This window comes from Lipotes vexillifer, unplaced genomic scaffold, assembly GCF_000442215.2.
Source record: "Lipotes vexillifer unplaced genomic scaffold, Lipotes_vexillifer_v1.1 scaffold76, whole genome shotgun sequence".
NCBI classification, from domain to species: Eukaryota; Metazoa; Chordata; class Mammalia; order Artiodactyla; family Lipotidae; genus Lipotes; species Lipotes vexillifer.
This window is the reverse complement of record NW_006773751.1, coordinates 2,616,108-2,637,682: the sequence shown is the minus strand read 5'-3', so window position 1 is coordinate 2,637,682 and position 21,575 is coordinate 2,616,108. Positions and strand designations below refer to the sequence as shown.

The 21,575-nt window shown below is 37.8% G+C and overlaps 1 protein-coding gene across 1 annotated transcript in view; it reads left to right on the top strand.

Moving 5' to 3' along the window:
- Positions 1-841: 841 nt before the first annotated feature.
- Positions 842-21,575, top strand: part of TDRD5 (tudor domain containing 5) — an 89,256-nt gene continuing 68,522 nt past the window's right edge. Inside the window, exons 1-3 of the mRNA XM_007448536.1 lie at positions 842-1,094; positions 1,704-2,111; positions 4,295-4,485. Coding sequence (XP_007448598.1) covers positions 860-1,094; positions 1,704-2,111; positions 4,295-4,485 — 834 coding nt within the window. The 5' untranslated portion in view covers positions 842-859. The remainder of the gene's footprint in view (positions 1,095-1,703; positions 2,112-4,294; positions 4,486-21,575) is intronic.

Genomic DNA, 21,575 nt, shown 5'->3' with positions numbered 1-21,575 from the left:
TGGGAGCACCGCGCGGGCCCTCCAGCACCGGTGCGCAGGCGCGCAACCCGCTTCGCAGCTCCTCTTCCGTGGCCGCTAGTTAGGGGAGCGCCTTTGACTTTGCGAGGCCCACAACGGCAGCGCCGGCGCCGGCGCCAGCTCCAGGGTGAGCGGCGCTTCGCCTGCTTCCCTCCGGCCTGCCTCTTTTACCCTGGGTCGTGGGCAGTCCCCGGGGCAGGCGCAAGGGCAAGTCCCCATTTTGCCGGCGCCCTTGAGAGACGTTGGGAGCAGGGCAGGGGACCCCACCTCCACCCCTCGCCCGAGCGAAGTAGGGAGGGGGTGGGCAACGATGAGGTCGTTGACTTGGAAGGGGACGCGGGGATCCTCCGCATAGGTTTGGGGTGAAGAAAGTATGCCGGTGCGAGCGTCTTTACGCGGAGCCCTGCCCTCGCGCTGGGAAAGGGGTGTTGCGTTTGCCTCCTTCCCAGCCCTGGTTCCCAAAGAGTGGACGAAAGATTTATCTGATACGAAGTTTGCAGTGTAGAGTGAGACCCCGAGCAATCCGAGTTAACGCTTCACCGAAAAACGAGCGAGGAACTCGTACTTCTCACACACTAGGCCGTGGCAGGGATTTCTTGCGATGCACACAGGTTAATCACAGGTTGGGATGAAGACTGAACTGTATGAGGGCTTTGCTAAACGAAGTTTCAGAGCACCCTCGTGGTACTGCTTCTGCCTCATCACCTGTAGAAGTCGCATCTCAGTTGTTTGTATTCCACTATTGGCCATTTTAGACTTCTTATTTTATTTATTTTTCCATCTTGGGTTTGCCTGCTTTTCCTCACGAGCAGTGTGTCTTAAGTCAGTCTTGTAGGGTGCAATGTCTGAACAAGAGCGAATACAGGAGGAATGCCTGAGGAAGGAAATAAGGTCACTTCTCATTTCCACCAAAGATGGTTTGACCCCACAGCAGTTGGAAAAGGAGTACCTTTTTATGGTTGGCAACCGTTTACCACTCCAAAACCTCGGGTATCAGTCCACCATGGAGCTGGTGTTGGATATGCCTGATGTTGTCAGTGTCTGCCCCTGTGGGGACGGTACTGTAATACTGAAAGGTAGGTTTAAGATTTGAAGGTCTTTGAACTTTGCAATAATAATCACTTAGTAAAGAATTGTTCTAGCTCTGCAATTATCCTGCATCCCCAGCAGGGGATTTTACTTTTGTGAGGGAGAAGAGCGATCATAGGCACCTTAGAGGTTGTGGACAGAGTTAGAGCTTTAGCACAACCAAGAAACCTTCCCCAGAATACTGTGCATTCATAAAAACTACATTGTGCATGTGATTTAATATTGTTGCACCTTAAGTCAGGAGAAACTTAACAATGGGACTTCAGATTATGAAATCATGTTTAAAATTTCATAAAGCACAGAAACATAATTGTAGGGAAGTTTATTGTTCATCTCCAGGGTTTCAGATCTTTCAGGAGTTAATTAACAGCAGTGATAATAAATTGGGTTTCACTGTTCATTCTTCATCCTGTAGTAGAGAAGCTAACAAGCTGTTGTCTAAAATGCAAGAAATGGAGCAACCCAGGGTTTGTGTTTATCATGTCACCTATACACAGCTCCTTGGAGAGTTACAAATTATATAACCACAGATGCAAAGATTAAAGAAGGAAGTAAGTTTTCACCTAAATATGATTTCTTTTTTCACACCTCCTTAGCCATTCCAGATGAATCCACCAAAGGAATAGCAAGTTTAGTTGCAAAACAGAGGGGCAGCCATAAGGTTCGAAACTCCGTGCAGAAGGGAAGGGCCAGTGTTTGCTTTGGGCCCAGCTCTCAACGGCGAGTACCTTACCGAGGAAGGGTGCCCCCTATTCTTCCAGCTGTCGTGAAGAGTGAGTTGAAAGACCTCTTGACGTTATCTCCTGTTCTCCTTTCTGATTTTGAGAACGCATTTGCCAAGCGATTTGGACGATCATTCCAGTATGTGCAGTATGGCTTCTTCTCTATGTTTGAAGCACTGAATGCCGCTGCAGATGTCATTTCTGTAGAACAGACCAGAGCAGGTTCTTTGTTGATGCTGAAGAAGAGCCTATCCGAGGAAAAGCAGAGAGGATGGCCAGCAGGTACTGGTAACTATTAGTACTGGTAACTATTGCAGATCAGCAGACTTTGGAGCAGTTGTAGTACATATGTACGTATGTATGTAATGGCTAAACTCCCAACAGTTTGTTGAAGTTGCATCCTGGCTCTACCACTTGCTAGCTGTATGATCTCAGGCAAGTTACTTAAAATGTCTAAGCCTTAGTTCCCTCATCTCTAGAATAGGAATAATAATACTTACCTCTTGGAGTCAGGCTGAGGGTTAAATGAGATGGGGGTCTGTAAAGTGCCTGGCATTTAGTAAGCTCATAATAAGTGGTAGCTATTATTATGAAAACACAAGATCAGCTCTCTCTAGAGTGCTGAAAAAGAACATTAGTTATATGTGTTCAGGTAAAGAAGATATAACATGGAAAATGAAAAGTTTTAAAAATAATACTAGGGCTTACCTGGTGGCACAGTGGTTGAGAGTCCGCCTGCTGATGCAGGGGACATGGGTTCATGTCCCCGCCTGGGAGGATCCCACATGCTGCGGAGCGGCTAGGCCCGTGAGCCATGGCCGCTGAGCCTGCGCGTCTGGAGCCTGTGCTCCGCAACGGGAGAGGCCACAACAGTGAGAGGCCCGCGGACCGCCAAAAAAAAAAAAAAAAAAAAAAAAAAAAAAATTATAATAATACTAGTTTGTAGCATTTGCCATCTGATCTTTGCTAACACTGATCTTTGATATCCTAGCAGGCATTGTAGTAATTGATGTAGTGTAATGATAACCACCTTATTTGTATAGCAATTTACCTTGGATTCTCATACCATAGACAAGTTGGGTGAGTAACCTGATCTTACCCTTATAGATAAGGAAGCCAAAGCTCAAGAAAGTTAAATGACTTTCTGAAAATTTCATGACTTGAAAAGTGGTACAGCTAGAGTTAGATACTGAACTCTTACTACTGCTCATTCAGTGAGCTTTTCCTACCCAATCACTGTCTCCCTTAAAGGCTCAGAAAACTGATGTGATCATTTGTATAGTGTCCCTACAGACCCTTGACAGTATAGAATCTATACACTGCCTATTTGGGGAATTCTATGCCCGTTTCAATGATTTTCTTTTTTTCTCAAAATTTGTATTTAGATTAATATAGGTGAACCATGAGAATATCGTGAATTTACAAACCAATATTTAAATTGTGGTGGGAAGTGTAATTTGACAAGAATATGCTAGGGGGTTTACAGGCTCTGGTCAGGGAAGGCTGTAGGGGCCACTGAGTGTTTTGAGTCTAAACCTCAACCGTATCAGTATTTGTTTTAAAAATTCAAAAAAAAGTTTTTTGGCCCTGCTGCACAACTTGTGGGATCTCAGTTCTCTGACCCCCAGGTGTTGAACCGAAGCCATGGCCGTGAAAGCCCAGAATCCTAATCACTAGGCCACCTGGGAACTCCCTGTATCAGTATTCTTGTGCTGCTCAAACTTTGGGAGAGTAACTCATGCTATTAAACTTACGTGAGATTGAGTTGTATAAAGCAGTTTGCCAACTTATTGACTTGTGGGGGGTGGATATTCCTTCCCAGTGATTGAATTGTTCATTTTCCCCATACATGGTACCTTATTCCTCATCAGGATATCTTGGAAGTGATTTTTTGTGTGTGTGAGCTTGATCTTAGGGTAAAGAAAGAGCTAGGCCATGGTGGGGTCCGGTGATCTGTCTTTCATGTTGTATAACAGAATATACCTCTCCTGTAGTATTCCCCTCTGTACAAATCTTGAAGAAAAAAAATCTATACTCCAGAAGAATATCCTTTATTCTGTAGCTTTTCATTCCCCACCCCTCCCCCCATACCACTAGATGGTTATCCAGTTTGAAAAGCGTAATTCAAGCAGATTCCTTATTTGAAGACTTTTTGGTCTCCTAAACAGGATACAGCTTTTTAGGTTTATACCTATTGAATCCTGCCTCTTTGTAATTATATTCAGGTGTCCTTAAGTGGAGTTTTAGATAGCCCCAACCTTTCAGTAACACACTTATGATCTCTTGGTGTTCTTCTCTAGGTGACTAATCATTCCCTTGTATGTAAATTTTATTGGCTTAATATAAAAATGTAAGCTTACTTAATTTTTAGTTCTAAGTTGAGGGCCTAGCCTCTATATATAAACACCAGAAAACTAGAAATTGTTAGTGATAATTTTTCTCTCCTCTTCTTTTATTCGCAAAAGGTAAAATTTTTACCCAGCCTTTTAGAAGGAAGCAACAAAGGTCATATCCCACAGGCTCCCCAGTAGCAAGGGCACGCTTTTCACAACCCACTTCAAACATGGAACCACCGAAGCAAATACTGGACGTGGAGAATACTTCTATGTCAAATGTGGAGACTTCAAGGCTGAATCACACTGAAAAATTAAACCAGGTGAGATATCCGACTTTGGAGTTATAAATACACCAAAAATGTGTTTAAATTCAGTGGCTATTAGCGCTCATGGAAAAGCTGACCTTTTAAAATTCAAGTCATTCACTTATTTCACATTTAACTTAAGCATTTTCTATGGTTCTGTGGATTAGTAAGAAGTGAGAGGTGGCAGTGAGAAAAGAGTACAATTTTATCAACTCCATGGTTTCAACTGTTTTCTGCAGATGACTCCCAAATCTGTATCTCTGTATCTCTGTATCTGTATCTGTTCCAGCCTCTCACCAAAGTTATAGAAGCATATTTGCAACTTAACTCATGAATATCTTCACCTGAATGGCTGGCCCTGAGCACTGCAATCCTGGTATTTTTCTGTAACTATCATGCTGAAGGACTTTGAGTAAAACCTACTAGAATAAAGCCAACAAAAGCCTGATTAAGTTAGCAAGATAACAACCTAAGTAGAGCTCAAAATAAGCACATGGAAATTAAAGACATAAAAGTGCTTCATTTCTGTAACTTAAAAAAATTAGCTTTAGTAACATAATTTACATATAGTAAAATTTGCCCATTGAAAATGTACAGTTTGAGTTTTAACATATGTATCTAGTTGTGTAATCACCATCAAAATCAAGAAACAGCATTTCCATCATCTCCCCAAAGTTCCTTCATGCCACTTTGTAGTTGATCTCTTTCCCCAACTACAGCTACAGATAACCACTGCTTTCTATAAGTATAATTTTGACTTTCCAAGAGTTTCATATAAGTGGGATTAAATAATGCTTAGCTTTTTGTGTCTAGCTTCTTTAACAGGATGCTTTTGAGATTCATCCAGTATGTATCAGTGGTTTGTTCTTTTTTCTTGTTGAGTATCATTCCACTGTACTGATATACCTCAATTTGTTATCCATTCACCATTAGATAATATTTGGGTTGTTTCCTGTTTGGGGTATTATGAATAAAGCTGCTATGAACATTTGCTTACACTCTGTATGGACATTGACTTCATTTCTCTTGGGTCAATACCTAGGAGTAGGATTGTTGGGTCAGACAGTAAGTTTAACTTTTTAAGTAATTGCCAAACTGTTTCCAAAGTGGCTGTACAGTTTTACTTTCTCATGAGCTATGTATGAGTTCCACTTGCATCTTTGTTAACATTTGATGTTATCAGTTTAAAAAACAGTAGCCATTTGAGTTCGTGTATAGCAGTATCTCATTATGGCTTTAACTGAAGTTTCTCTAATGATGAATAATATTGGGTATCCTTTCGTAAGTATATTTGCCATTTGTATATCTTCTTTGAAGTGTCTAATAATATCTTTTGCTCATTATTAAAAATCGAGTTTTCTTTGTATTGAGTTGGAAGAGTTATTTATGTATGCTGCTTACAAGTCCTTTATTGAGACATGTTTTGCAAATATTTTCTCCTGGTCTGTGCTTACCTCTTCATTTCCTGAATCCTGTCTTTTGTGGGGAAGTCTTTAATTTTGATGAAATCTAATTTATTAATTTTTTTCTTTTGGTTCTTGCCTACCTAATAGATTTTTGGTTAATCCAGAGTCACAAAAAAATATTTTCCTATGTTTTCTTCTAGAAGTTTTTTGATTTTAGTTCTTAGGTCTATTTCAAGTTAATTTTTGTGTAAGGTACCAGGTATGGATCAAAGTTTTCTGCATATGGATAGCCAATTATTCCAGCACTATTTTTAAAATTTTTATTATTTTTAAATTTAATTTTATTTATTTATTTTTGGCCATGGGGCATGACATGTGAGAGCTTAGTTCCCCAACCAGGGATCCAGCATACACCTCCTGCATTGGAAGCTTGGAGTCTTCACCACTGGACTGCCAGGGGAATCCCCAGCACTATTCCTCACTGGACTACTTTGGCACTTCTGTAAAGTCTGTTGACCTCATGTATGTGTAGGTCTCTTTCAGGACTCTCTGTCTCTCTCTCTCTATTCTGGTTCACTGATCTACATTGATCTGTCTTTTTGCAAGTATCACACTGTCTTGATGAGTGTAGTTTTATAATATGTTGAAATTATATGGTTAGGTCCTTCAGCTTTATTCTTTTAAAAATTGCTTTGGTGGGCTTCCCTGGTGGCGCAGTGGTTGAGAGTCCGCCTGCCGATGCAGGGGATGCGGGTTCGTGCCCCGGTCCGGGAAGATCCCACATGCCGTGGAATGGCTGGGCCTGGGAGCCATGGCCACTGAGCCTGCGCGTCCGGAGCCTGTGCTCCGCAACGGGAGAGACCACAACAGTGAGAGGCCCGTGTACCGCAAAAAAAAACAAAGTGCTTTGGCTATTCTAGGTTCTTTGAATTTCCATATAAACTTAACTTGATATAAATCAGCTTGTCAATTTCTACCAAAAATAATTATGCTCTCTGTGATTTTGATGAGAATTGCGTTGGATCTATAGATAAGTTTGGGTGGAATTGACATCTTGACAATATTGAATCTGCTGATTCCTGAGCACAGTATAGCTCTCTGTTTATTTAGGTCTGTAAATTCTCTCAGCACTGTTTTATAGTTTTCAGTACACAAGGCTTGCATATATTTTGTTAAACTTACATCTACATTTTTCATACTTTTGATACTATTATAAAGGGTATTGTCAATTCATTTTCTAATTAATTATTGCTAGTATGTAGAAAATCAATTTTTTTTCTATCTTGACCTTGTATCCTGTGACCTTGAATCAAGGTACTCGATAAACTCAACTCTAGTTTATACTGGGAGTAAAGACAGTTTTGCTTCCATTTCAATCTATATGACTTTTTTTTCTTACCTTATGACAAAGGCTAGTTTCTCTAGTTTAATAATGAATAGAAGTGGTGAGAGTAAAAATTCTTTCCTGGTTCCTAACTGTAGGGGAAAAGCATTCATTCTTTCATCATTAACTATTATGTTAACTGTAGCATTTTTATAAATGCCCTATATTAGATTGAGGAAATACTCTTCTATTCCTAGATTCTAAGAATTTTTTCCATGAATGTATATTGAATTTTTCTCCATCTGTTGAGATGATTATAGGATGTGATACTATGATTTATAATAAGAAATATATATTTGGTTCTTCATCCTTTTCTGGCATGGAGTTCCTAAAACCTATGGAAATTCCTAAGTAAAGAGAGCAATAAAGGTATCTTTTGTTATTTTAATGAGGTAACTTTTGGAAATTACCTAAGGATGGGTTGCTGTTGGAGCCAGCCATGTAATTAGAGGGTTGGAGATTAAGTTCAGTCATAGCCAATGATTAATCGGTCATGCTGATATAATGATGCCTCCATAAAAACCCCAAAAGTCTGGGTTTAGAGAGCTACTAGGTTGGTGAACACCTAGAGATTTGGGGAGAATGGCATGCCAGGAGAAGGCATGGAAGTTCTTTGCCCCTTCCCATATACCTTGCCCTATGTATCTCTTCCATTTGACTTTTACTGAGTTATATCTTTTTATTTTTATTTATTTTTAATTCATTAAAAAATCAAGATATAATTGACATATAGCATTATATTAGTTTCAGTACAACAGGATTACAACAGGATTAGATATAGGTATGTATTGTGAAATGATCACCACAGTAAGTGTACTTAACATCCATCACCACACATAGTTACAAATTGTTTTTCTTGTCATGAGAACTTTTAAGATTTACTCTCTTAGCAACTTTTAATTATAGAATACATATTATTATTAACATAGAATATATATTATTATTAATATACAATTAATATGTATATAAATAATAATTGCCATGCTGTACATTACATCCCCAGGACTGATTATAACTGGACGTTTGTACTTTTTGACCACCTTTACCCATTTTGCCCACCCCCAGCATGCTGCCTCTGGCAACCACCCATCTGTTCTCTGTTTCTAAGAGTTTGGGTTTTTGTTGTTGTTATTTTTGTTTAACAGATTTTGCATGTAAGGGAGATCATACAGTATTTGTCTGTCTGACTTATTTTACTTAGCATAATGCCCTCAAGGTTCATCCATTGTTATTACAAATTGTGGGATTTCCTTCTGGTTTTATGGTTGATATACATATTCCACAACTTCTTTATCCATTTATCCTTCGATGGACACCTAGATTGTTTCCATGTCTTGGCTGTTGTAAATAATGCTGCAACATGGGAGTGCAGATATCTTTTTGACTTAGTGTTTTTGTTTCCTTCGGATAAATACCCAGTGGTGGAGTTGCTGGATGATATGGTGTTTCTCTGTACTGTTGTCCATAGTAGCTGCACCAATTTATATTCCCCCCAACAGTGCATAAGGGTTCCCTTTTCTCCACACCTTCACCAACATTTGTTATTTCTAGTTTTTTTGATAATAGTCATTCTAACAGGTGTTAGGTGATACTTCATTGTGGTTTGGTTTGCATTTCCCTGATGATTACTGATATCAAGCCACTTTTCATTTACCTGTTGGACATCTGTATGTTTTTGGGAAAATGTTCAGATCCTCTGCTCATTTTTTAATTGAATTATTTAGTTTTTTTTGATGTTGAGTTGTGAGAGTCCTTTATTTATTTTGGATATTAACCCCTTATCAAATATAAGATTTGCAAATATTTTCTCCCATTCATTTTATCGAGGTCTTCTTTTCTGTGCCATAGATTTTTAGTTTGATGTAGTCCCACTTGTTTATTTTTGCTTTTGCTGCCTTTACTTTCAATGTCAAATTCAAAATATCATTTCCAAGACCGAGGTCAAGGAGCTCACCATCTAAGTTTTCTTCTAGGATTTTTATGTTTTCTGTCTTACGTTCAGGTTTTTAATCCATTTTGAGTTACTTTTTGTGTATGGTGTAGAGTTATATCCTTTTATGATAGACCCATTATCTATTAATTTAAATGTTTCTCTGAGTTCTTTGAGCCATTATAGCAAATTAAATTGAACCCAAAGAGAGGGTTGTGGAAACCTGATTTGTAGCCACTGGATCAGAAGCTCAGGTAACAACCTGGACTTGCAATTGTCATCTGAAGTCAGAGGATGGGGTGGGGGTTCAGTCTTGTAGAACTTGGCCCTTAACCTTGGAATCTGAATGCAATCTCCAATGTCAGAATTGAGTTGAATTGTAGGACACCCAGCTTGTGTTGAAGAATTGCTTGGATTTGGGGAAACACCCTCACACACATTGTAATTGGAGTCAGAATTCTATAGAACTTTTTCTTTTTTAATCTCTTTATATGATAAATTACATTGATTTGGTTCTTTTTAGCATTAAAGCAACCTTATGTTGCTGAATGAATCCAGCATGTTGGTCATCATGTCTTTTTATATATTGCTGGATGTGATTTGCTGTTTTCTTGTTAAGGGCCTTAGTGTTAATGTTCATAAGGTATATTTTTCTGTAGCCTTCTTGTAATGTTTTATCTGGTTTTGGAATCATGGTAATACAGGCCTTCTGAACTGAGTTGGGACATTTTCCTTCTTTTTTTTTGGCAAGAGTTTATATTAGGTTTCCCTAAACATTCCACTGAATTCATCAGTGAAGCAGTCTGGACCTGGGGATTTTTTGGGTAATGATTTTAAATTACAGACCCAGTTTCTTTAACAGATAAAGAGCTATTCAGATTATCCATTTCTTTGTTTTTAAAATAAATTTATTTATTTATGGCTGCGTTCTGCCTTCCTTGCTGCACGCGGGCTTTCTCTAGTTGCGGCAAGCGGGGGCTACTCTTCGTTGTGGTGCACAGGTTTCTCATTGCAGTGGCTTCTCTTTGTTGCGGAGCATGGGCTGTAGGTGTGTGGTCTTCAGTAGTTGTGGCACATGGGCTTAGTTGCTCCATGGCATGTGGGATATTCCTGGACCAGGGCTTGAACCCGTGTCCTCTGCATTGGCAGGCAGATTCTCAACCACTGCGCCACCAGGGAAGTCCCAGATTATCCATTTCTTTTTGAATGAGCTTTGATATTTTGTCTTTCAAGAAGATGTCCATTTCATCTCAGTTGTCAAATTTGTTGAAATAAATTTGTTTATAATATTCACTCATTGTCTTTTTAAGATCTGTAGGATCTGTGGTGAAGTGCCTTCTTTCATTCCTAATATTGATAATTTCTCTTTTTTTCATGATCAGTCTGGCTAAAGATTTATTCAGTGATTTTTCAAAGAACCAGCTTTTGGTTTTATTGATTTTTCCCACCTGTTTTCTATTTCATTTATTTCTGTGCTTATCTGTATTATTTCCTTCTTTCTGTTTATTTTGGGTTAATATTTACCTTAAGAGCAAGAAAAGAAAATTTGGTCATTGATTTTGGTCCTTCTTTTCTAATATAAACATTTAAGGCTATGGATTTTCCCTAAGTACTACTTTAGCTGTATCTCACAAATTTTGATGTGATGTATTTTCATTTAGTTCAAAATATTTTCTAATTTCCTTTGTGATTTCTTTTGTCTTATGGGTTATTTAACAGCATAAGACAAAAGATGTTGTTTAATTTCCAGTACTTGGGGACTTTTCAGAAATGTTGTTGAGTTATAATTTAACTTGATTGTGTTGAGAAAACATAGTCTGATTTCATTCCTTGTAAATATATTGAGACTTATGTGGCCCCAAATATATATATGTGGGTGAATGTTTCATATCTACTTTGAAGGAATGTTTGGGTAGAGTGTTCTCTGCTATATTTGGGTAGAGTGTTCTATAAATGTCAATTAGTAAAGTTGGTTATAGTGTCATTCAGGAATTCTATATTTTTACTGATGTTTTCCTACTTTTTCCATTAATTACCACAGGATCAGTGTTGAAATCTTCAAATATAATTGTGAATTTGTCTATTTTACCTTTCAGCTTCAGATATTATAAATCTCTGTTAGGTGTATACATATTTAGGATTGATATGTGTTCCTGATGAATTGCCCTATTTATCATTATGAAATGTCCCTCTTTATGGCTCATAATGTTCCTTGTTTTGGAGTCTGCTTTGTTTGATATTACCATAGTGATGCTAGCTTTCTTTAGATGTTAGAACTGTGTATCTTTTTATATACTTTCATTTTTAACATACCTGTTTTATATTTAAAATGTGTTTCCTTTAGACAGTATTTGGTTGTCTTGCTTCTTTATTTAATCTGTCAATCTCTGTCATTTAATGGGGGTGTGTATACCATTTATATTTAGTGTAATTACTGGTATGGTTTAAGTCTAATTTTTGTGGGGTTTTTTCCTATTTTTTTCTTTTGGATTAATTTTTTTTTTTTTTTTTTTTTGCGGTATGCGGGGCTCTCACTGTTGTGGCCTCTCCTGTTGCGGAGCACAGGCTCCGGATGTGCAGGCTCAGTGGCCATGGCTCATGGGCCCAGCCGCTCCATGGCATGTGGGATCCTCCCGGACCGGGACACGAACCCGTGTCCCCTGCATCAGCAGGTAGACTCTCAACCACTGCGCCACCAGGGAAGCCCTGGATTAATTTTTAAAAATAAAATTTTTAGACCAATTTTAGGTTCACAGCAAAGTTGAACAGAAAGTAGAGAGGGTCCCCATATACTCCCTGCCCTCACATTCATGCAGCCTCTTCTACTATGAGCATCCTGCAGCAGAGTGGTACCTTTGTTACAGTTGATGAACCTCCATTGACACATCATAATCACCCAAAGTCTACAGTTTACATTAGAGTTCACTCTTGGTATTGTAAATTCTGTGGGTTTTGACAAATGTGTAATGACATATATCCACCATTGTGGTATCACACAGAATAGTTTCACTGCCCTTCAGATCCTCTGTGCTCCATCTGCTCTTCTCTCCCTCCTTCCTAGCCCCTAGCAACCACTGATCTTTTTACTGTTTCTATAGTTCTGTGTTTTCCAGAATGTCATATAGTTGGAATCATACAAATGTTGCCTTTTAAATTTCCTTCTTTCACTTAATGATATGCATTTAAGGTTCCTCCGTGTCTTTTCATGGCTTGATAGCTCATTTCTTTTTCGTGCTGAGTAATATTCCATAGTGTGCATATATTGCAGTTTATCTATCCATTTACCTACTGAAGGACATCTTGGTTGCTTCCAGGTTTTGGTTATGAGTAAAGCTGCTATAAACATCTGTGTGCAGTTTTTTGTGTAGACATAAGTTTTCAGCTCCTTTGGGTAAATACCAAGGAGCATGATAGCTCTATCATATGATAAGCATTTAGTTTAGTTTTTCAAGAAACTGCCAAACTCTCTTCCAAAGTGGCTGTATCATTTTGCATTCCCACCAGCAGTGAATGAGAGTTCCTGTTGCTCCACATCCTCATTAGCATTTGGTGTTGTCAGTGTTTTGGATTTTGGCCATTCTACTAAGTATATAGTGGTATCTCACTGTTGTTTTAATTTACAATTCTCTAGTGATATATGATGTAAAACATCTTTTACTTTGCTATCTCTATATCTTTGGTGAGATGTCTGTTCAGATCTTTTGCCCAGTTTTTAATTAGGTTGTGTGTTTCCTTACTGTTGAGTTTTAAGGGTTCTTTGTATATTTTGTATGACAACTCTTTATCAGATATGTCTTTTGCAGTTTTTTTTTTTTTTTTGGCAGTTTTTGGCTTGTCTTTTCATTCTTTTGACATTATCTTTCACAGAGCAGAAGTTTTTAATTTTAATGAAGTCCTGCTTGTCACATTTCTTTTATAGATCATATCTTTGGTGTTGTATCTAAAACGTCATCACCATACCCAGGGTCATCTATGTGTTCTCCTATGTTGTCTTCTAGGGGTTTTAATAGTCTATTTTACACTTAGGTCTGTGATCCATGTTAAGTTAATTTTTGTGAAGGGTGTAAGGTCTGTGTCTAGATTCAGTTTTTTGCACGTGGATGTCTAGTTTTTCCAGCACTACTGTTGAAGATTCTCTTCTCTCCATTATATTGCCTTTTCTCTTTGTCAAAAATCAGTTGGCTATATTTTTGTGGATCTATATCAGCATTCTTTGTTCTGTTCCATTGGTCTATTTGTCTGTTCTTTTGCCAATACCACACTGCCTTGATTACTGTAGCTTTATATTGATAGTAAATCTTGAAGTCGGATGGTGTCAGTCCTCCAAATTTGTTCTTCTCTTTCAGTATCGAGGTAGCTATTCTGGGTCTTTTGTCTCTCCATATAAACTTTAGAATTGATTTGTTGATATCCCCCCAAAAAAACTTGCTGGGATTTTGATTGGGATTGGATTGAATCTATAGATCAAGTTGGGAAGAACTGACATCTTGACAGTATTGAGTCTTCCTATCTGTGAACATGGAATATCTCTCCATTTATTTAGTAGTAGTTCTTTGATATCTTTCATTAGTGTTTTGTATTGTTCCTCATATAGATTGTACCTATTTTGTTAGATTTATATCTAAGTGTTTCATTTTGGGGACACTAATGTAAATGGCTATGTGTTTTTCCTTTAGAATTCCACTTGTTCCTTGCTGGTATATAGGAAAGTGATTGGCTTTTGTATTATTAACTTTGTATTCTCCAACGTTGCTATAATTCCATATTCAGTCCAGTTTTTTGGTTGATTCTTAGGGATTTCTATATAGACAAATGTGTCATCTTCAAGCAAAGATAGTTGTATTTCTTCCTTCTGAATTATTATACAGTTGACCCTTGAATACTGCAGGGGTTAGGGGTGCCCCCCCTTGCACAGTCAAAAATCTGCATATATGTTTTGACTCCCCCAAAACAACTACTGATAACCTACTGTTGACCAGAAGCCTTACTGATAACATAAACATTTGATTAACATGTTTTATATATTATATGTTAGTATATGTTGTATTCTTGTAATACAGGAAGCTAGAGAAAAAATGTTAAGAAAATCATAAGAAAAATACATTTACAGAACTCTACTATATTTATCAACAAGATGAATCATCTGTCAGTACTTATATCAATAGTTTTATATGATACAAAACACTGTATATATTATACATATTACTAACACTAGACATCAGAAATGAAAAGATAATGTGAAACACAAAATAATATTAGTTACAGGTACAGTGATTCATGCATTGATGTTGTAGAAGCAGCAATGTGATTGCTTTATGATAGCCTGAAGTAATCGATATGATTCTTTCATGGTAGCCTAGCCTGTACACTAACGAATGACTTATAAAATTTTTATGACATTCAGCATTATATTCATAATACAGTATTGGAAGCATTGTTTCATTTTTTTAAAAAACCACTTACCTGTGATGATAGGCTGATGAGCAGTTTCTCCAATTATGAGAGACATACTGTACAGTAATATAATTCTTTGAAAGCACAGTTATAAAACAGAAAATGAAGACATTATTTTTATATTAAATATCACTCATCTTATGCCTATGTAACGATAGACCAGTATTTACATGTATTTTATGCATTCATGACATACCTTTTAAAATTTTTTTGAATATTTCTAGGCTATGTGGTTCACCTACAAGTTTATTCAACTTGTCATAAACCTCCAAAACTTTTTAATATATTTACTGAAACAAATCTGTGTGTAAGTGGATCTGTACAGTTCAAATCCATGTTGTTCAAGGGTCAGTTATGCTTTCTATTTCCTTTTCTTATCTTATTGAATTATCTAGGACTCCTAGAACAGTATTGAAAAGCAAAGGTGAGAGGGGACATCCTTACCTTATTCCTGATTAAGTATTTTTTATGGTTCTATTTTGTTGCTGTTATTTGTTTATTAGTTATAACTCTTTAAAAATATTTTTAATGGATGCCTTAGGGTTTTCAACATATGTTTTTAATTTATCACAGTTGATCCTCATGTAATATTATACTATTTCATGTAGATTAAGAACTTTAGAACAATAGATTTACATTTCTCTCTTCCCATCCTTTGTGCCATTGTTGTGATACATTTTAATTGTGTATATGTTATAAGCTCCTTAATGCACTTTTATTTTTGCTTTAAAGTATTTATTTTGAATAAGCAACATTTAAGTAATAAAAATATTAAAATAAATTACCTATTTATTTTTAAAAGTTCCAATCCTTTGCTCCCAAATTTCCCTTCAGTATAATGTTCCTTCTGCCTGGAAAATCTTAACATTTCCTATAACATAAATATGTTGGCAATGAATATTCTCAGCTTTTGTTCATCTGAAAAAGTCTTTTTCTTCATTTTTGAATGATACTTTTTCTGGGTATAGAATTCTGGGGTGATAGTTCTTTTTCTTTTAGAACTTCAGAGACAGTTTCATTGCTGTCTGGTCTGCATAGTTTCTGACAATAAATCTATAGTCATTCTTTGTTCTTCTGTACATAACGTGTTTTTTTTTCCCCCCTTTGATGCTTTCAAGATTTTCTCTTTATCATTGTTTTTCTGCAGTTTCATTCTGGTGTCCCTTGGTAGAGTTTTCTTTATTTGTTCTGGTTGAGATTTACTGAGCTTTTTGCAGATGGGTTTTATAATTTTCATGAGATCTGGAAATTTATTTCTAATTAAAAATCTTTATTGAAGTATGATTGACATACAAAAAGCTGTATATGTTTAATGTATACAACTTGATGAGTTTGGAGATAATTATATACCTCTGAAACCATCACCACAGCCAATACGATAAACATATTCATCACCTGCCCTCTTTATTTTTATTTTATTTTATTTATCTTATATGTTTATTTATTTATTTTGGCCATGCCACGTGGCTTGTAGGATTTTAGTTCCTCGACCAGGGATTGAACCCAGGCCCTTGGCAGTGAGCATGCAGAACCCTAACCACTGGACCACCAGGGAATTCCCTATTTTTATTTATTTTTAAATTTTTGTGATAAGAACACTTAACATAAGATCTACCCTCCTAGAAAATTTGGAGAATTTTTGTCTTCAAATGTTTTTTCCCCTTTCTTCTTCTTCTAGGATGCCTGTATTAGACTGCTTGTTATTTCCTTGTGGATTGTTGGGGCTCTGTTCTTTTTTTTTCTCTGAGTCTCTTCCCCTCCACCTCCCCACTGTGTGCTTCATTTTAGGCACTTTCTCTTGCTGTCTTCAAATTCAGTGATCTTCTGTTGCATTTAATCCCATCCAGATTATTTTTCATTTTATTTATTAATTTTTTGTGTGTGTGATATGCGGACCTCTCACTGTCGTAGCCTCTCCCGTTGTGGAGCACAGGCTCCAGACACGCAGGCTCAGCGGCCATGGCTCACGGGCCCAGCCGCTCCGCGGCATGTGGGATCTTCCCGGACTGGGGCACGAACCCGTGTCCCCTGCATCGGCAGGTGGACTCTCAACCACTGCGCCACCAGGGAAGCCCTATTTTTCATTTTAGACATTATATTTTTAAGTTCTACATATTCCACTTGGATCTTTTTTATGTCCTTTATTATGTTCATACTTTCTTTATATACATAAGCATATTTATAAGATTTATAATAACTTTTAATGATCTTAACTGCTAATTTTATCATCTCTATCATTTCTGGGTTTTGAATTTATTTTCCTTCTGTTTTTTTTTTTTTTTTTGACTGCACCACAGCATGTAGCATCTTAGTTCCCCAACTGGGGATCAAACCTGTGCCCCCCCGCAGTGGAAGCACGGAGCCCTAACCAATGGGCCACCTGGGAATTCCCTATTTTCCTTCTTGATGTGGTCACATTCTCCTACCTCTTTGCATGGCTGGTAACTTTGATTAGTGCTAGACATTATGAATTGTTGAGCTTCACTCAGTTAATTTCCTTGGAATCGATCATTTTGAGTTTTGCTTTTAAGATTTGTTAGGGCGGGTAATATCAATTGAACTGTGTTCCTTTAAAATTCATATGTTGAAGCCCTAACCCCCAATGTGATAGTATTTGGAGGTGGGGCCTTTGGGAAGTAGAGTTCAATGAAGTTGTGAGGGTGGAGCCCTCGTGAAGGGATTAGTGCTCTTATAAGAAGAGAAACCAGAGACCTTGCTCTCCTCCATGTGCATACACCAAGGAAAGGCCGTGAGAGCACACAGCAAGAAGGCAGCCATCTGCAAGTCAGAAAGAGAATCCTCACCAGGATCCAACTATGCTGTGTCAACCGAAAAAAATTGCACAACCTTTAAGTAGAGAGTTACGTTTTATTCAGCAGGCATTCTTAGTACTTCAAGCCTGGGAGACAGCCTCTCAGATAAACGCTGAGAAAACTGTTCCGAAGAGGAAGGGGGGGAAACCAGCATATATAGGAGTTTTTATAACAATACCAGGTAGTTGGAACAAAAGACTACTGTAAATAAAAGAAAACTAGATATCTCAAGTTATGGAATTTAGTTAGCACTTTTTTATGTAGGGGAAGATGCAAGAGTCTGGTTTCACTGAAATAATTCCTTTGATATGCACCTCAGCTATCTGGGGCCAGTATCCTATGATTTCCCATCCTGAGTTTCCTCAGGCTGCACCGTTGGAAGTAGCTGCAGTCCGATGGCTGCTAGATGGTGGGCATTCCTTGTTTTTATCCTGAGTTCCATCAGGGCTCACCATCTGGGGTAGCTACAATTGCTGATGACTTCGACATCCTTTATTTACTGATATGGCAAGCGATATTTTATTTCTTAGCTGGAACCCTGATCTTGGGCTTCCGGCCTCCAGAACTGTGAGAAAATACATTTCTGTTGTTTAAAGCTACCTAATCTAAGTTATTTTGCTATAGAACCCTTAGCAGGCTAAGACTGCTAGTCCAGAGAAACCTTCAGTCTAGAGCTAATTTGGCTCCACCACTGAGGCATTACCTTTCTGAGGATTCACCTGGATGTGTTAAGAGGTCCTTCCATTCTGCCTTAGTGGGAACACTTAACTTTTCTCAGCTCTATGTGAGCTCTGGGTATTGTTTGGCCTGTTGCTTCTTATCGTTTGTTTCCCCAGCCTCAGAGAACATCCCCTTCCTCCACCTTATGCACACATCAGTACTCATCCAGAAACTTGAGGGGTCCCTCTGCATACCTCCAGAGCTATATCTCTCTGTGCCAATCCCTACTCTCCATACCTACCTGTATATTAGCATCCTTTTCCTCCCCAAACTGGAATCTGTCTCCTCAGTTCATCTGTTTCTATTACCTCTTTCTGTGCTACAGACTGAACTCTCCAGGCTGTCAGGTGAGGCAGTTTAGGACTCACTGCTCAGTTGCGCAGTTATTTAACATCTGTAACTCATTATTTTCCACCTGTTTATGGCAGGAGGGTGGGAGCCATAACTTTGTTTTGAATGATGAAGTTTTCTTAATACAGAAAACTCAGCCTAAGAAAGTTACTCACAGTCCTACTGCCAAAAGATAGTTTTCACTCCTGTTCCTTTCATAGTGATATCCCGGTTGTTTAGATTTCTTTTGTTTTTCCTGACATTTCCTGTGCTGGAGAGACCTGACGCCAGCATGGTCATCTTCCTTGGTAGATAAACTGACTGTATGTCAAGTCCTGTCTTTATCTTTGAAATTCAGAAGGTTACAATGAACTAACTGTTGGACTCTTTTTCATTAATCTTTTTTTTTTTGCGGTACGCGGGCCTCTCACTGTTGTGGCCTCTCCCGTTGCGGAGCACAGGCTCCGGATGCGCAGGCTCAGCGGCCATGGCTCATGGGCCTAGCCGCTCCACGGCATGTGGGATCTTCCCGGACTGGGGCACGAACCCGTGTACCCTGCATCGGCAGGCAGACTCCCAACCAGTGTGCCACCAGGGAAGCCCCATTAATTTTATCAAAAAATATTTTCATTTTTAAAAATGATTTTTTTCCAAACTGATATCCAGAAAAGTACCAGTATGTTCTACAACTAATGGTATGTTAGTGTCTGTTTTCTCCATACCTTTTGGTTATATAACCCATGGGATTTAATGTAGTTGTTACAAACTCAAATGTTAATTCTTGAAACATGGTTAAATACAAAAATATTTTCTCTGCCCGAAAGCTACACATAGTCTAATTCTTTCATATCCATTTTTGGTTACTGACAAAGTTGAGCTTTTAAAATTGTTTATTAGCCACTTTAATTTATTTTGATGAATTATCTGTTCTCTTCCTTTGCCTATTTTTCTCTTGAGATATGCTCATCTTAATGAGTGGAAGAAAGTTTGCTTACTCAGTTTTTACTTAGTGAAGTGAAGGAATTTTGGCTGTCATAGGCTAGAAATGTATTTTTCTAAATTGTCATTTTCCTTTTTTGAAATAGAAGTTCACAAGTTAGGAATATCAAATCTATTAGTCTTTTTCTTTTACTTCTGACTCTGATCTCATACCTACAAAGCTCTTCCCCGCTTGAAGGTTTAAAATTGGCTGCAGTATATTATAGACAAAAAGGGAACTGTTATTTGTTTGAGAGACCATGATATGCCCTGCACTTTCTTATATTGTCTCATTTTAAGTTACTCATAAAACAGGATATCTGGGATATTAGACTTACAATTCTTATTTTACAGACTAAGCAACTGAGGTGTGAGAGGTTAAACAATTTCTTAATTAGAAAGTTTCACTGCCAAAACTTAAACTCAGGTTTGTCCATTGGCATTGTTCTTCATGGTTCTGCATATGCATAAGCATCTAGAGGGAGACAACTCATATCTTTTTCAGCTTAAATAACCTACTATGCTAAGGAGATGCTCAATAAGTCTTAGGAAATTAACTCTAGTGAACACATGGCAACTAGATGTGTCATTTTTCCAGCTGAAGACTCAAATAATATCCTTTAGAAGCTTTGTTCAAATTGCAATGCAATGAACTTTAAATTAGGATCAGCTCACTTTTTTTTTTGTATAGAAAAAATTCTGAAAGTTCACAAGAGAAATAATTCTTCAGAATAGGCATTATCTGTTTTCTAGTCATTCTGATGAGTTTTGAAATATTTATCTGTCTCAAATTCCGTTTGTCTAAGACCCTAACAGCAATGGAATACCTAACATTTCCACTGTTGGTGCTAATGCCTTACGTGAAATTATAGTCATCCAAAGACTTCAATTAAACTGCTCATCTGCACTAAGAATAAATAAAACATAAACCTCCATTTTATAGTAACAGACGCATATACACAAATCAAAAGATTAATTTACCTTAAATAAGATCCAAGGATCATGGGAATTCTACATGCTGATTTGGAGGGGAGAGAAGTGACAAGGTTAGACACCAGAGAGAAACTTGCCAAGCTCGTGATGTTGCCCAAAGCGAAATTCTGAATTAGAAGCACATTTACCACGTCTAAATGACGTAACTAAGTAGAATCTAAATCAATGTGACTTTAATATAAATGGTGTTCTGTGCCTCCCGTGTAATGCTCTCAGAGTGCTAGGCCAGGCAAGTCTCCAGGGCCAGACGACCTGTTGGGTTCCTGAGTCATCTTTGGGCTGGGGGTCCATTGGGAAATAAAGCTTTGGAGGTTAATAAAAACTGGGACCCTGAATGTTTCAGTATTCAGCAAGTCTGCTTAGCAACCAATGTCCTAGCAAAGGTCATAAGCAAAGAAAAATTGTGAAAGCTGTGAGAGAAAAAAGGAAGAGACAAGAATTGCCCTGAATTTGAGACATAATCTAATTAGGTACAGACTGAGAGAGAAAGAGAATGAGAGGCATGAAAAATATTGGGACAGTGCCTTAAAATTACAAAGTTCTTTTATGTTTCTTTATTGGACCTTCATGAGAACTTCAAGAGAAAAATATTGTTATGGCAGAAAACTAGACCCAGAGAAGTTAAGTTGACCCAAGACAAACAGCTAGAACAGGGCAGCCCAAAATACATTTTCCACCCCTGGGTCCACATCTCATGTTTTCTGGTGGCTTATGCTTTCTGCTGCATAGGAATGAAGAATATAGAACATTCTGTAATGTAGGTGCTAATTCTGTCATGTGGGATATAGAAAGGACTAAAGTAGTCAAGACCGTCTTCCAGGGGAAAGTGAGATTTGAGTTGTCCTGTGTGGGAATTGCGGGGGGGGAATGGTTGAGAGTGAGGTTTTGAACTAGATTGACTGAGTCGAACTTCACCACTGCCACTTTTCAGCCGTGTAAACTTGGTAAATTGATTAACTTCTTTGTAACTCATATTTCTGATCTGTAAAGTGTGGATAACTTTTGTATCATAAATGGGTTAAGATTTGTAAAGTGTCTAGAATAGTTCTTGACAGTTGTACACCCTCAATAAATGATAGCATCATAGTTAATCTCTA